General features: G+C 39.3%; 1 protein-coding gene across 5 annotated transcripts in view; it reads right to left on the reverse strand.

Annotated features, from left to right (window-relative positions):
* The window catches only part of TTN (titin), a 312175-nt gene that overhangs the window by 47327 nt on the left and 249675 nt on the right, over nucleotides 1-15173 (reverse strand). For all 5 annotated transcript variants that reach the window (XM_075317392.1, XM_075317390.1, XM_075317394.1 and 2 more), the window contains 22 exons: nucleotides 12155-15121; nucleotides 11738-12067; nucleotides 11125-11409; nucleotides 10718-11017; nucleotides 9496-9798; nucleotides 9116-9391; nucleotides 8725-9024; nucleotides 8313-8615; nucleotides 7896-8195; nucleotides 7505-7792; nucleotides 7100-7396; nucleotides 6530-6832; nucleotides 6142-6447; nucleotides 5767-6054; nucleotides 4180-4470; nucleotides 3780-4067; nucleotides 3095-3685; nucleotides 2901-3005; nucleotides 1524-1721; nucleotides 1139-1435; nucleotides 454-1041; nucleotides 53-355 (listed from right to left, as the gene is read on the reverse strand). In XM_075317392.1, the coding sequence (XP_075173507.1) occupies nucleotides 53-355; nucleotides 454-1041; nucleotides 1139-1435; nucleotides 1524-1721; nucleotides 2901-3005; nucleotides 3095-3685; nucleotides 3780-4067; nucleotides 4180-4470; nucleotides 5767-6054; nucleotides 6142-6447; nucleotides 6530-6832; nucleotides 7100-7396; nucleotides 7505-7792; nucleotides 7896-8195; nucleotides 8313-8615; nucleotides 8725-9024; nucleotides 9116-9391; nucleotides 9496-9798; nucleotides 10718-11017; nucleotides 11125-11409; nucleotides 11738-12067; nucleotides 12155-15121 (9507 nt within the window). The remainder of the gene's footprint in view (nucleotides 1-52; nucleotides 356-453; nucleotides 1042-1138; nucleotides 1436-1523; nucleotides 1722-2900; nucleotides 3006-3094; nucleotides 3686-3779; nucleotides 4068-4179; nucleotides 4471-5766; nucleotides 6055-6141; nucleotides 6448-6529; nucleotides 6833-7099; nucleotides 7397-7504; nucleotides 7793-7895; nucleotides 8196-8312; nucleotides 8616-8724; nucleotides 9025-9115; nucleotides 9392-9495; nucleotides 9799-10717; nucleotides 11018-11124; nucleotides 11410-11737; nucleotides 12068-12154; nucleotides 15122-15173) is intronic.

Consider the following 15173-nt stretch of genomic DNA (forward strand, 5'->3'; position numbering starts at 1 on the left):
ATATCTTTTTTTTGCTCATATACTTAATCGTAGGAAGGAATGCAGTACTTACATGCAATGTCTTTTGTTAACACATATAGAGATGAATCACTTGGTGGGCCCATGCCAGCCTTGTTTTCTGCGCTCACTCGGAATTCATATTCAGTTCCTTCTGTGAGTCCCAACACTTTAAGTCGAAGGTCAGAAACAGGTTTCTTTGATGCTCTCACCCATCTCAATCCTTTCTTATCTTTTCTTTCCACATAGTAGGCTGTAATCTCACTACCACCATCATCAGCTGGGCGTTTCCATGCTACAGTCACTGTATCTTTAGTAACATTTGTTGCTTCCGGTTTTCCAGGAGGTCCAGGTGGTCCTAAAAAACAACAGGAAATGTCATTTTTTTTAGTTTAAAATTATAGAATCTATGCTGTTTTCAGATTGCATGCTTCTAATTTTAATATTAGTACTTACCAAAACTATCCACCATTTTTACGGGTTCAGATTGTACAGGTTCGCCTACTCCATAGTGGTTAACAGCGGAGACACGGAAGACATATTCATTTCCTTGGATAAGTTTGCTAACAATATGTCTGCAAGATTGAATATTTTCAGCCACCAGGGTCCAAAGCAAACGACTGGTTTCTCTCTTTTCTAAAGTGTAAGAAGTAATTGGTGAACCACCATCTTCAGAAGGAGGCAACCAGTTGAGTGTTGCTTTCTCTGCAGATACGTTGCTAACTTCAATTGGTCCAGGAGGTCCAGGGACATCTAAAACTTTGACATGTACATGTTCTTCTTTTGTGCCAAAAGGATTGCTGGCGGTGATTGTATACTCTCCAGAATCTTTGCGAGATGCATATTTGACAGAAAGGGTGGATGATGTTGGACCTGTTTCAATCTGTACAATGTCAGAAGGCTTAAAGTCCTTTCCTGCTTTTGACCACACAGACGTTGGAGGGGGTTTGCCAAGGATACTTGTAGCAGTCATGACAATGGTATCTCCTGCTTTAACAGTTAAACCTTCTTTTACCGCTGAATCAATAATAATAGTTGGTGCCTCTGCAAAAGCAAAAAAAAAAAAAAATAACATAAGAAACTACAAGTAAAGGGTGAATCAAGTTAATCAGATTCAACATATTTGCTGCTCAGCACATACCATATTCATCTTTGCAAACAACAGTTCCTGTTGTCTCAGATGGAGGACTGACGGCACCTGCAGTATTTTTGGCTCGTATTCTAAATTCATATTTTCCACCTTCTATTAAATCATTGACGGTGAACGCACAATCTTGAACGTTGACATGATTGGCTTTCATCCAGCTCTTTGCTGGAATGTCACGTTTTTCAACAATGTATCCAACCAGTTTGTGTCCACCATCATATTTTGGTTCTGTCCAAATGAGTGTTGCAGAACTCCTAGTTACGCTTATTACTTCAGGTTTGCCAGGTGGATCTGAAAAGAAACCCCCCCCACAATCAATATAATGTTTACATTAAAAAAATGATCATCAGTTTGTAAAAGAAACTTTTACTCAACATACCAATTGGATCAAGGGCCACAACTGATTCGGATGGTAGACTTGGTTTGCCAACTCCAGCAAGGTTGATTGCCATAACTCTGAATTCATACTCAAGACCTTCAGTTATGCCACTGACTCTGTAGTCCCTCATTCTTAATGGAGTTGTGCTGGCTCTCTTCCAGAGTAGACTGTTTCTTTCTTTAAATTCAACATGGTAGCCTAAAATAATAATTACATAATTAGTCTTGAGTGAGCATGCTCACGACTGTGCCATCCTTGAAGCAACGACCACAAATCACAGGCTTACTTCACTGCATGATGTGTGTCGGCACCCCAGGGAGAGCCATTCACAGTCTCTGTATGGCTCTAATTGGGGCTGAAAAACGGTTTTGAATGTAGTTTATCAAAAGATAAAAAAACAATACAAAACCACCCTCCCTCACCCTTGAAATGCTCTGTTTATGGCTGGATGTATGTGGTGCAGAGACAAACTGCCCAATCACTGACTTCCATTAAACTTGTTCCTCGAGTTGAGCACTTTCAGAACATCTGACCTGCTCGACTCAAGTATCGAGCAACCCAGCATTTTGGTACTCCCCCATCTCTAATGATAATGACATTATTAAATGTATTTGTGTATATTATTTTTTTAAATGTTCCAAACTACCAAGTAGAAGGCAGTATAACAAAATGAATGCAATATCAATCTGCAGATTTTTTTTCTAGGTGATATAATTTCAGTCAGTTTGATCCAGGGAAAAAGTCTGAATTGGGAAGTAATTTTTCCTCTAATATAGGGAAATCAGCATTTTGCTCATGTGGTTTTTGCCTTCCTCTGGATAAACATGTACTGTATTTTTGGACTATATGATGCACCCAGGTTTGGACAAAAGAAAAAAAAATGTTAATTTTAAAACCACTCTGGTGATAAAGATGTGGAGGGGTTAATGCTGATGGTCTATTGTTATGCTCATTTCTTTGTCCACTATGGTAGAAGAGGGGGAATGATTTATTCTACAGTGGTAGAAGTATATTAGTAGGGTTGTATTAAAAAATAAAGCTCATTATATACTGTCCCAAATAGTGACATATCAAGGTCCCAATACACTTTACTTTGATTGTTTTGATTGTTGATTGTGGAATCAACAATGTGTCTGGTATCTTACATGTGAAATATTTGTAATCGCTTAATTACACAGATCAATAGAGAACTGTGCAGCCGTTTATTTATCACAGCGTTTATGAATGCTCTAAAGAAAAAGTCAGGGAGGTATGCAACACGTGGCCTTACTGACTGCAGACTATTTGACAGAGATAAATTTAAGCAAGATGTTATCTTGAAAGAAAGTATGTCTTGTAGTCAAGAAATAGAGTACTTTCAACCTTAAAACTATGTACCTGTAATTGGTGAACCACCGGTCTTCCTGGGATCTACCCATGTCAGATTTGCAGAGTCATGTCTTATTGTAACAATCGTTGGAGGTGGAGGAGCATCCGGCACATCTGAAACACATATTCAGTATTATTAATACATTCCGATAATACATACGAGTAAATATAATTTTAACCAAATGTACTGTACTTAAACCTACCGAATGGATGTCTTGCGATAACAGATTCTGATTTTAAGCCTTCACCAACTCCATATTTGTTTTCAGCACTCACTTTGAAGATGTATTCAGTTCCTTCATGGAGTCTGGTAACTCTGAATGAAGTCTTCTGGACAGCGGAAGCACAGGTGACCCATTTATTGGTCACAAAGTCTCTCTTTTCTAGGATGTAATTGGTAATTTCAGAGCCACCATCATCTTTAGGTGCTCCCCAAATCAACGTTACTGCATCTGCTGTCACCTCATCAAACTTAATAGGTGCTGTTGGGATTCCAGGTTTCCCAACCACCTTTACAAAGATTGTTGATTCTTTGGTTCCTGCAGGATTTTTCAAGGTAATTGTGTATTTTGAGGCATCATCTTTCTGGCATTCACGTACTGTCAAGACAGTATTGACTGCTGTAGACTCAACAGTTACTCTTCCACTGTCAGTCAAGACTTTATCGTCACCTTTCTTCCATGTAATTGCAGGTGGAGGTTTTCCACTGACTGGGATTTTAAGTCGGAAAGTGCTGCCCTCTTTGGCAATATAGCATAAGTCAGGCAGATCTTTCAAGTCAAGATTTGGTGCAACTGAAAATACAATGAAATAAATATAATTAAATAATTTAGAATAGAACATTACTGACTTGCATTAAACATTTTTCTCGAGAAAAGCAGCACATACCAACGTCATCTTTAGCCACAATGGAAATTTCACTTGGGGAACTGTAACCAGAGTCATTCTGGGCAGTGACTTTAAAGGTGTATTCCTTCCCTTCAGTCAAGTCCTTCAATGTGTACTGCATATTTTTGGATCTCATTACTTCTTTCCACTTGTCTCCATTGATCAAGTGCTCCACAACATAGGAAGAAATACGACTTCCACCATCACTTATTGGCTTCTTCCATCCAATTGTGCACAATGACTTAGTAACAATCAGTGGTTTCAGATCTATTACTGGTCCAGGTTTTTCTAGAAGAAAAATGCAATATGTTTAATTTATATATCATAGAAAATTATGGGTTGCAATTTAGTTTGCAAAGTTGTTCATCTCTATTTATCTCAACAAAAAATGATGACTTACCGGAAGCTTTAACGGCATCATGAGTTTCACATGGTTCACCAATGCCATATTCGTTTTCAGCAAGGACTCTGAAAAAGTATGCCTTGCCTTCTTCAAGGTTAGAGATCCTAAATGATGTTTTGGGACAATCGGTAGCCACTGTAGACCAAGCTTTTCTTTCAGCATCACGTTTCTCAACAATGTAATTCTTCACTGGGCTGCCGCCATCAATAATGGGAGGATCCCATGAAATCATAGCAGAGTCTTTGGAAGTGTCTTTAATGATGAGATTGACAGGAGGTCCAGGGGTATCTAAATAATCAAATAATAAATTAATTTAAACAAAATGTAAAAAATGAAAAAAAAATTACTCTTTCAACACATTGGCTAACAACATGGAAACGTGTATTTATTGCATGATTCTATAAATCAAAAGACTATAATTTTAGAGATAAAAGACAGCTGATGTATCACAAAGAATATGGTTTTGATACATGCAAAATCTATAAAAACATTTCTTGTTTAAAGGAGTTTTAAGGTCAAAAAAATAAAACAATAAAGGGATACCTAATCAACCCTCCCCCGCACCCTTGTCCTTGCAGCTAAGTGGGATTGATGAAATCACTGGGAATAGTGACATCACATACCACCAGTAACTTGATCACTGCAATCACTGATTTATCACCCCTGATCCTGCAGTGATAAGGTCAATGGTGGTAAATTATATTACTGCTCTTGGCCTAACAGATGCCTTTGGTTCAGCAATGCAGAGCAGATTGTGGGGGTGACTATGCACTCTTTTATTGTTTCAATCATCTAGCTGTCCACTGCCAAATTTACATGGTGACTGGAGAATCCCAAAAGTATTTTAGATAAATTATATTTGCTTGCTTAGACTCAATAGTGTCACGGGTGACAGACAGTCATGTGGTTTGTGGCCATAGAAGGTCACAGTGTCTGGCTGCACAGAATGTTCCCTGACTTTCCATTGTTCCTGCTGTCAGTATTCATTGGTATAGGTAGCTTTCCTGCTGGATTCATCTCTCCCCCTTTCGGACCCAGCAGGAGCTCACCTTCCACCCACCTGCTGATCAGCATTATCTTAGTGCTGAAATACCACTTCCTTCCTTGGACTACTGCTGGTGATATTTTCAGTTCATTCAAGCCTTGGTAGCAAGCAGGTGGCTTGTACTCCTCTGTGGTATCATTGCTGAAAACTTTGCTGAACTTCTACCTGTGTCACTTGTAGATAAGTAGTTCATGCCTTTTCCACATGTGTCTTCCTTGTGTCATCTATAGTGTTTAGTGGGGTTGACAAAGAGCTCATCCCATCCATTCCCTATTTAGAGCCCAGCACTAGGGATACCTAGGGTAAGTATCCGGCTCGGCGCTTTGTGGCGGAACCTATGTAAGGTGATGAGGGAGCCCAGGGACCAGCAGTAGGTTTGGTCAGGGGTCACGATCATCGCTTTCCCTAGACACAGGGTTTCCCTTCCCTTTTGCTGTGCGCTTGGTACTTCCCTGTATCTAGCATGACAAATAGTTCTTCATTCACAGTGTGAATATTCATTGAAAAAGTGATGTATTATGCCATATTAGACTACTTACCAAGCACTTTGACAACAATGGTGTAAGTCTTGACGCCACTGCTATTCTCCAATGTCAATATGTATTTGCCAGCATCGTATTTGTTAACATTTTCACAACGTACGAAAGTATCGTGCTCAGTTGTTTTGATATCTAGGCCTGGTCTCTCGCGAATGTTTGCATTCAGTTTAGCCCAAGAAATCTTTGGAGCTGGGCGTCCTCTCACGGGGACATAAATCCTCATTGTAACACCAGCGCGGAGCACAAGAACTTTCCTTAAGTCAGCATCAAGCTCTCCCTCTGGGGCAACTGTTAAAATAGTTAAAAAAAAATAATAGGGTTCTTTTGTGTACAAAAACAACTTAAGACAACAGGCGATATGAAAATAAAACTTACTTAGAATATCCTTGGCCAAATGCTTATCTGGAACCTCACTAGGATCACTGTAACCGATTTTATTTACGGCTGAAACACGGAACTGATATTCTGTGTTTTCAATCAAGCCAGTGACAGTGTAGTTGGTGTCTTGCAGGTTCTTCGGCAAATTACATCTCACCCAGTTATCTGTATCTCCTCTTTTAACTTCAACCAGATAACCTATGATTGGGCTACCACCATCGTATGCTGGTTTGCTCCAGGACAGACTTATACTGCTTCTTGTTGAATCAATAGCCTTAGGGAAAGCTGGTGGTCCAGGTGGATCTGTAAATAGCACATAAAAATTACTAAATCTGCTCAAAAGTACCGAATTTTGGGGGATGAATATAAGATAACATGCACTTACACTGTGGATCGAAAGCAGTAACTGCCTTTGATGCATCGCTAGGTTTGCCTGGTCCAGCTTTGTTCAAAGCAGTCACCCTATATTCATATTCAGTTCCTTCTTGTAGTCCAGTCGCTTTCACGGTGCGTTCAATGACAGGCTTCCTAGTTACCTTTGTCCAGTTGAAAGACTTTGTGTCACGCTTTTCAAGCAGATATCCAGTAATCGAGGATCTACCATCATCAGTGGGTGCTTTCCAGCTTACAGTCATATGATCCTTTGTTATGTTGCTTATAATGGGTGGATCACATTTTCCAGGCACATCTTTAAACAAAAAATGTTATATTTTAATTATAGAGAATGCTAAATGACAGTTTTACCTTAGATATATTTAAGATTGCACTCTTAGCTCTACATACATAATGAAAGTTAGTCTATTCTTTGATTAACAAGGTCTTCTATTTTCCAAATTTCTGTTTAAACCAGGGTGAATGGTGAAAACAAAAATGTGTTTATGTTTTATTCAATACAATTCTGAGAGAGTATATGTGGAAAAATATATATAATCCTTTACTATATTAAGTAGCTTACCAAATGGATTCTTAGCAATGACAGATTCTGTTAAAATAGGATCACCAACGCCATATTTGTTCTCAGCAGAAATGCGGAATTGGTATTCATGTCCTTCAATCAACTTCTCCACACTGCAACTGGTAGTCTGGACATTGGCAGTCACTTGTGCCCAATTAGGACGACTGGTTTCACGTTTGTCGATGACGTAGTTTGTGATGTCAGAACCACCATCTTCGAGTGGAGGATCCCAGCTCAGCATGGCCCGGTCAGAATACATGTGGTTTATCTTCACAGAGGCAGGAGGTCCAGGTTTATCTTAAGTAGAAAAATAAAATCACTATCAGATTCGTGTCCCATGGAAATTTTAGTTCCAGAATTTTGCTAAAATACACAAAAAGACAAAACGATGAACATAATACTTACCCAGCACTTTTAGCTTGATGGTTGCTGACTTAGACCCACTTGCATTTTCAGCTACAATAGTGTATTCTCCTGATTCCTTACGGTTAACACTGAATAACTCTAGTAAGAAGAGGTTCCTCTTTGATGTAATTTTAATACCCTCAGCAGGCTTCACGTCTACTCCATCCTTCTTCCAGGAGACTTTTGGCATTGGTTTACCAAATACTTGAGCATCAAGGCATACATTTGCCCCTGCTTTGACTGTGATTAGTGATTTCATCTGTATGCTGAGATCAATCTTTGGTGGAACTGCAAATTTTAAAATGAAATGAGTTACATTTGTTTTAGTACATTAGAAAAATGCATAATATTATTGCTGTGGTTAAAAAAAAATAATGCAAAATGCACATACCATTTTCTGCTTGAATAGTGACTGGATCTGATGGTTCGGATGGCCTGCTAATATTGATGGCAGTCTTAGCAAGTACTCTGAACTGGTATTTCTCATTTTCCTCCAAATCTGTGACAGTATATTCTTCTGTTGGAACTTGAGAAGCGGTAGTGTTGCATTTTACCCACTTTTCACCAGGAAGTTTGCAAGCCTCCACTAAGTAGCCAATTATTTTACTGCCACCATCATGTTTTGGCCGGGTCCACACCAGTGATACTGTACTCCTGGTGATATCAACAACTTCTGGTTTTCCGGGAGGATCTGCAAATCAACATTACTTGTAAGTCTGGGACATTTTACTATTATTTTAAAAAAGTATTAAAATGTTTTTTAACTATTGTAAAATTTTAATATATTTGTGATGTGTAAAATACATACCGACGGGTGTTCTGGCTGTAACGTACTCAGTAGGTTTGCTGGGCTTGCTGGATCCAGCTCTGTTAAGCGCAAAGATTCTGAAACTATACTCCAAGCCTTCAATCATGCCCACACATGGATATTCTGTTGTGCGCACTAAAGTATCGTTGGCCTTAACCCAAAGCAGGCTGTTTCTTTCCTTACGTTCGATTGCATAACCTGTGATGGGGCTTCCTCCATCGTTGTCAGGTCTATCCCAAGCAACAAATATGCAATCTTTGTTGACTTTGGTAACACGAGCATTCTTTGGTTCGTTGGGAACATCTGAAAAATGTATAGTGCAAAATGTTTTTTGGAAATTTCGCTACAGTTTATGCTTTAACATAAAAAAGAAACAAAAAAATAAATCGTGTTTTCAACTAAAGTTACATACCGAATGGGAATTTGGCCATAATACGCTCTGACATAATTGGTTCTGAAATTCCAAAACGGTTCTCAGCACGAACTCTGAAAATGTATTCCTGTTCTGGGATGAGTTTTCCAAGACGACAACTGGTTTTAGTAACTGAAGTTACAGCAGTAATCCAGTCTCCTCTGCTTACGTCGCACTTTTCAACAACGTAGTTGGTAATGTTACTGCCACCATCTTCAAGGGGCAAATGCCATGAGAGTGAGCAAGCATCGGAATCTATGTCAGTGACCTCAAATGGTGGTTCTGGTGGACTTGGGATGTCTGTAGAAAGCAAGAACAAGCAAATATTTAATAAGTGTAAGATAGCCTTTTTTGAAAGGAACTGTATGATAGATGTGTAACTTATACATACCCATTACGATTATACGTATTCTCTGTGTAGATACACCACAGCTGTTTTCTGCAGACACAGAGTAGAAGCCACTGTCTTTCCTTGTTACATCCTTTATTATAAGAACTGTGGCATTCTGCGATTTATGTACAGCAAGGCGGCTTGATGGCATTACATCAACGTCGGTTTTCAGCCACTTGGACACAGGAACTGGCTTTCCATAGATATGTGCTTCAACTCTAAGTTTCTGTCCTGCTTTGATACTGACAGTTTCAGGCAATAATATCTTAGGTGGCACTGTAAAAAAGAATATTTTGCAGATAAAAATTTTGCTCCAGTAAGAAACTATAAAGCCACTGACATTTAATGCAAATTATGCAAAATCGTGTCATTTAACTTACGGAGCTGTTCTTTAATCTCAAATAACCCTTCAGCTTCCCTTGGCAAGCTGACCCCAACGGAGTTTCTTGCGGCGACTCTGAATTTGTATTTTGTGCCCTCTTTGAGCCCAACGACAACAATATTTAGATCTTTTACGACAGAATACTGAGTCCAGTTGTCCTCTGGCTGTCCTTCTACCTGGAAGCTTATGATATAGCCATCAATTTTGGCTCCTCCATCTCTTAATGGTGGAAGCCAAGCCAATGTAGCACTGTTCTTTGTAATTTCTGTAACATCCAGTTTTTTGGGTGGATCAGGTGCACCTATTGAGAAAAAAATAAACCACACAATATTAAAGGAAGAAAATAAATATTCCCAGACAAAAATGTATGCAAGTGGAAGTGTTTAGGATAAAAATTTATCTTAACCCCTTAACCCCTTAACAACCAAGGATGTACTGTCCTTGGTTTCCTCCCCCGATTGCCCAAGGAAATCCCCGCACATGTCTACTGATCTGATCAGCAGACATGTGGTGCTAACATGCATGGGTGTATCAGAGATCCACCCACACCTGTTAACCCTTTAGATCACGCTGTCAAACATGCTGTCAGAAATGTCAGCTCAAGACGCAAAAAATAAGCCATCACTGAGCTCCAGATCCCAAAAAATGAGAACGCTATGGGTCTCAGAAAATGGCAACAAAAGCGCTACTCTTTTTTGGACAAACTTCTAATTTTTTTAATCTCTTTAGATAAATATGATTTATTCATGTTTGGTGTCTACGAACTCGTACTGATGTGAGGCATCATATGGACAATCAGTTTTACCATATAGTGAACATTATGAATAAAAGACCCCAAAAACTAGTGTGCAATTGCACTTTTTTTTGCAATTTCACCGCACTTGGAATTTTTTTCCCCATTTTCCAGTACACTGTATGGTAAAACTAATGGTTTCATTCAAAAGTACAACTCATCCCGCAAAACAAAAGCCCTCATAAGGCAAAATTGAAGGAAAAATAAAAAGTTATGGCTCTCGGAAGAAGGGGAGGAAAAAACGAAAATGAAAAATGGAAAATCGCCTGGGGGTGAACGGGTTAAAATCATTCTAAAACTTTTTGTTATAAATATCAAACTGCAGACTAGGCTGATGTGGAAAGTCTTTAACTTGTACAATGTTTTGTTTTTGTGATTTGGGACAATATCAATTAAAGCTAGAAATGTTTAAGGTTATAATACTCACTTATAGGATCTGATGCAAGTATAGTCTTAGGTGTGTCCCTTGGAACACCTGATCCGTATTCATTAACAGCGGTAACTCTGAAAAAGTATTCGGTTCCAGGTACAAGATTGGCCACTTTGAAACTAGTTTTCTTCCAGTCTGCCACTACTGGCGCCCATGTCTTCCTGTCAACTTCTCGCTTTTCTAAGATATAATGGGTCACTTGACTTCCACCATCATTTTCTGGGGGCACCCATGAAATTTGACATGACATTTTTGTAACTTCTGAAATATCAAAGTCTCCTACAGGTCCTGGGGTATCTATAAAAAAGAAAATAATTCAGATGTTATTAATGCAAAAAACAAAACATACGGAGATACTGCACTTAATATTCCCTTCTTTAATTTTTTTTTTATCTCTAACTTACCAAGTACTCTCACATTGACGAATACTGCCTTTTCTCCTGCTGCATTTACAAGGGACAATGAGTATTTGCCAGAATCGTCCCGAGTGCAGTTAGGAATAACTAAGAAAGCCATTGTATCGAGAATGTCCACTTGTCCTTTTCTGACTACGTTATCTACACCCATTCTTCTCCATGTGATTTTAGGTGATGGTCTTCCTCTTACTATAGCAAACAACCGGATTGGACATCCGGCTCTTACAGTGACCAATTTTCTCATGCTTGCATCCAATTCAATTTCAGGAGATTCTGAAAACAAATATTTAAGAATAAAAATTAGTTCAATGAAAAGAGGACTTGATTAACTAAAAAGGTAATAACCATTTTAAAACACGTTGGTTGTGCTGATTTAGTGCTAAAACCACCTTACATTGATCCCTGAACAGTTGTGGCTATGGCCATCCGACAGCCGGGACCTTCCGGCTCTAATCATTTGAAAAAGGTTGTGAGGCAGCTTTTCACACAACCACTGAATTCCTAGGATTCATGGGGGTTCCAGAAGTTGGCCCTCACTGATCACAATTTATAGACTGGAGATACCACTTTAGCATTTTTCACTTTGCAAAGAATAACTTACCCAATATTTCTTTGGGTGAAACGGCTTCTTTCAGTTCAGCGGGTCTTCCAATGCCGACTTGGTTCTGTGCTGAAACTCTGAACTCATATTCCTGTTTTTCACTAAGACTTGTCACACTAAATTGTGTGTGAATAAGCTGGGCAGCAACATTGCATCTCTTCCAACCTTCATCTGGATCTTTAGCATTCTTAGGTTCACCCTTAAGTCTCATTTCTACAATATATCCAATTATTGGCGCTCCACCATCATAGACAGGTTTTCCCCATCCTAGAGTAATTGAAGTTTTGGTGCTATCAGCCACTTTCAGATTTGTTGGTGGACCAGGAGGTTCTGCAGGGAAAGCAAATATAGTAAATAACATATAGTATATGCAATATAACAGAATAATATATTAAACAAACAATTTGTATGAATTACCTATGGGGTCTTTGGCAACAACAGGTCTTGATGGCCCACTTGGATCTCCTAGACCAATTTCATTTTCAGCCTTAACACGGAACTGGTATTCATGTCCGGGGATAAGATTGGTCACTTTAAGACGTCTTTCTGGTATTGATGATTTGGTTACAGCAACCCATCTCAATGATCGCTTTTCTTTTTTCTCAAGAATATATCCAGTAACAGACTTGCCACCATCAAATTCTGGTGCATTCCAGACAACAGTCATTTCATCCTTGCTTACTTTGGTGACTTCTGGAGGTTCTGGAGGTCCAGGTCTACTATACCGTGTTTTAGCAACCATTGGTTTGGTTTCTGTTGGTGGACCAGTGCCCATTTTATTCTCTGCACGAACTCTGAAGATGTATTCATTTCCTTCAATGAGGCGAGTTACTTGTGCACGAGTTAGGATCACGGATGAAGAGTATGTTGACCATACCATGCGCCTGGTCTCACATTTCTCTAAGATGTAGTTTTGGATCTCACAGCCACCATCATCTTCTGGTTGATCCCAACTGAGTGTGCATCTGTCACTTGATATATCTGAAATTTTCAGGTTTTGTATTGGTCCAGGTACATCAAGTACATTAACAGTAGCATGTGCATTAAAGTTTCCAGCAGGGTTTGTTGCTGTGACCACATATTTACCACTATCAGACCTTTTAGATTTTTCCAGAATAAATTTAGTGTAATCTGCTCCAGTTTCAATCTTTAATCTGGGTGATTTATTTACATCTGTTGTATCTTTATCTTTTACCCAGGCTATTTCTGGCTGTGGCTTGCCTCTTACTCCAGCTTCAATTCTAATTGTATCTCCAGCTTTTACAACTAACAGTCCAATCAATTTCAAGTCTAGTGCAGGTTTTAAAAGTTCCTCTTTTACTAAGACCTCACTTGTCTTAACCCAGTTGCTTTCACCTCCTTCATTCTTGGTCTGAACTCTAAATTGGTATAGCTGGTTTTCAGCACATCTATCTATAAGAAAGCTTGTTTCTTTGATACTGCCTTTATGGACCCTTTCCCATTCATCTGAGTCTTTTAGTTTTCTTTCAACATGGTATGATAGGTTGGGGCTTCCACCATCATAATCTGGTTTTCTCCATTTCAGATAGACAAATGTTTTTCCTACTTCAGCAATATGAAGGTTTTCTGGTTCCCCAGGCTTTTCAACTGGATTAATGGCCAGGATAGGTGTCTTGGTCTCAACAACTGGACCAGGTCCAACTTTATTTTCTGCGCAGACTCTGAAGAAATATTCATGATTTTCAATAAGTGATGCTTTAATCAACCTCTTTGTAAGGTCAGAGGAAATGACGTACCATCCTCTTTGATTTGGCTCACGGTATTCCACAATATAGTTTGTTATTTCTGAACCGCCATTATCTTGTGGGTTTTCCCAAGAAACCATGCAATTATCTTTAGTGACATAGCCTATCTTAAGATTCTGACAAGGTCCAGGTCTGTCTAAAACATTGACCACGACCACACCCTGTGCTTGACCACTGCTGTTCTTGGCCACTATTGTATATTTTCCATGGTCAGCTCTTGTTGCTGTTTTTATGTGCAAACCAACTGGAGGGAAGTCTTGAGTGAATTCAGTTCTGTTGTCTTTGGTTACTATCTTGCCATCTTTTGACCATGTTAAGTCAGGATCTGGCCTGCCTTTAACGCGAGCAGTAATATTAATAGTTTGACCAACCCGTACAGTTAGCAAGTCACGACAAGTCAAATCAAGATCAACTTCTGGTGGATGTAGAATATCCTTTGCAATGACAGATTCTGGAAGTTCTCTAGGTTCACCTTCTCCAACTATGTTTGCTGCTTTAATACGGAATCGATACTCATTTCCTTCAATGAGACCTGGGACTCTAAACGCACATTGCCTAATGAGATCATCAGTGTTAATTCTGTTCCATTGAGCTGATCCTGATTTTTGGCATTCAACGATATATCCCAAAATTGGACTACCACCATCTCTAGTGGGTTTGGTCCATACTAAGTCAGCTGTTTCTCTGCTCTTGTCTTTAAGTTTAGGATTAATTGGTGGTCCTGGTGGTGTTATAGGACGGGATGCCTTTACTGGATCAGATATTGGGGATGGTTTACTGAGTCCAGCAATATTCTCTGCAAATACTCTGAATTCATAGGTGTTTCCTTCATATAGCCCAGTAGCACGGTATCTGAGATCAAGAACTGGGGTCTTGTTAACTCTTACCCATTTACCAGAAATCTCTCTTCTTTCAACAATATAGCCACTTATTGGACTGCCACCATCAGATTTAGGAATTGTCCAAGAGACAGTTGCAGCATTTTCAGTTATATCTGACACAGCTGGCTTTCCAGGTGGAGATGGTGGGTCAAACATATGCTTGGCAACAGTAGGCTGAGATTCTAAGGGTTTACCAATACCCATCTTGTTTTCAGCACTAACACGGAAAGTATACTCATAACCTTTTTGAAGTCTGGGAACCTTAGCCTTCGTTTGGATACTGCCGGTGCTTACTATTCCCCAAGTTTCTTTCTTGCCTTCACACTTCTCTACAATGTAGTTCATAACGGCAGTTCCACCATCATCCTTTGGTGGCCTCCAGGAGATCACCATGTGGTCTGGTGTAACTTCCAGGATATTTATTGGACCTGTTGGAGGTCCAGGAACATCCAAAACTGTGAGATGCAGAGCAACTGTCTTGTTGCCAGCAACATTTGATACTGTCAGTTGATATTCTCCTGAATCCTTTCTTGTACAATTTTTGATTGTAAGCACGGTTGAAAAATTGTCAGTATCAATTTTATAGTTTCCTTCTGATTTTATTTCTGTGCTGTCGGTCACCCACTTAGCAGTTGGAACAGGGATTCCTCTCATGATTGCAGGGAATCTTACAGTTGTACCTGCTTTGACTACAAGACCTTCAATTAACTTGACATCAACTTCTATGGTTGGAGCAGCTGAAAACAGAGACAAAAAGGAAACATTCAGGACAGGTAAAAAACATTGTAG

Source organism: Anomaloglossus baeobatrachus, chromosome 7 (assembly GCF_048569485.1).
Source record: "Anomaloglossus baeobatrachus isolate aAnoBae1 chromosome 7, aAnoBae1.hap1, whole genome shotgun sequence".
In the NCBI taxonomy this organism is placed as follows: domain Eukaryota; kingdom Metazoa; phylum Chordata; class Amphibia; order Anura; family Aromobatidae; genus Anomaloglossus; species Anomaloglossus baeobatrachus.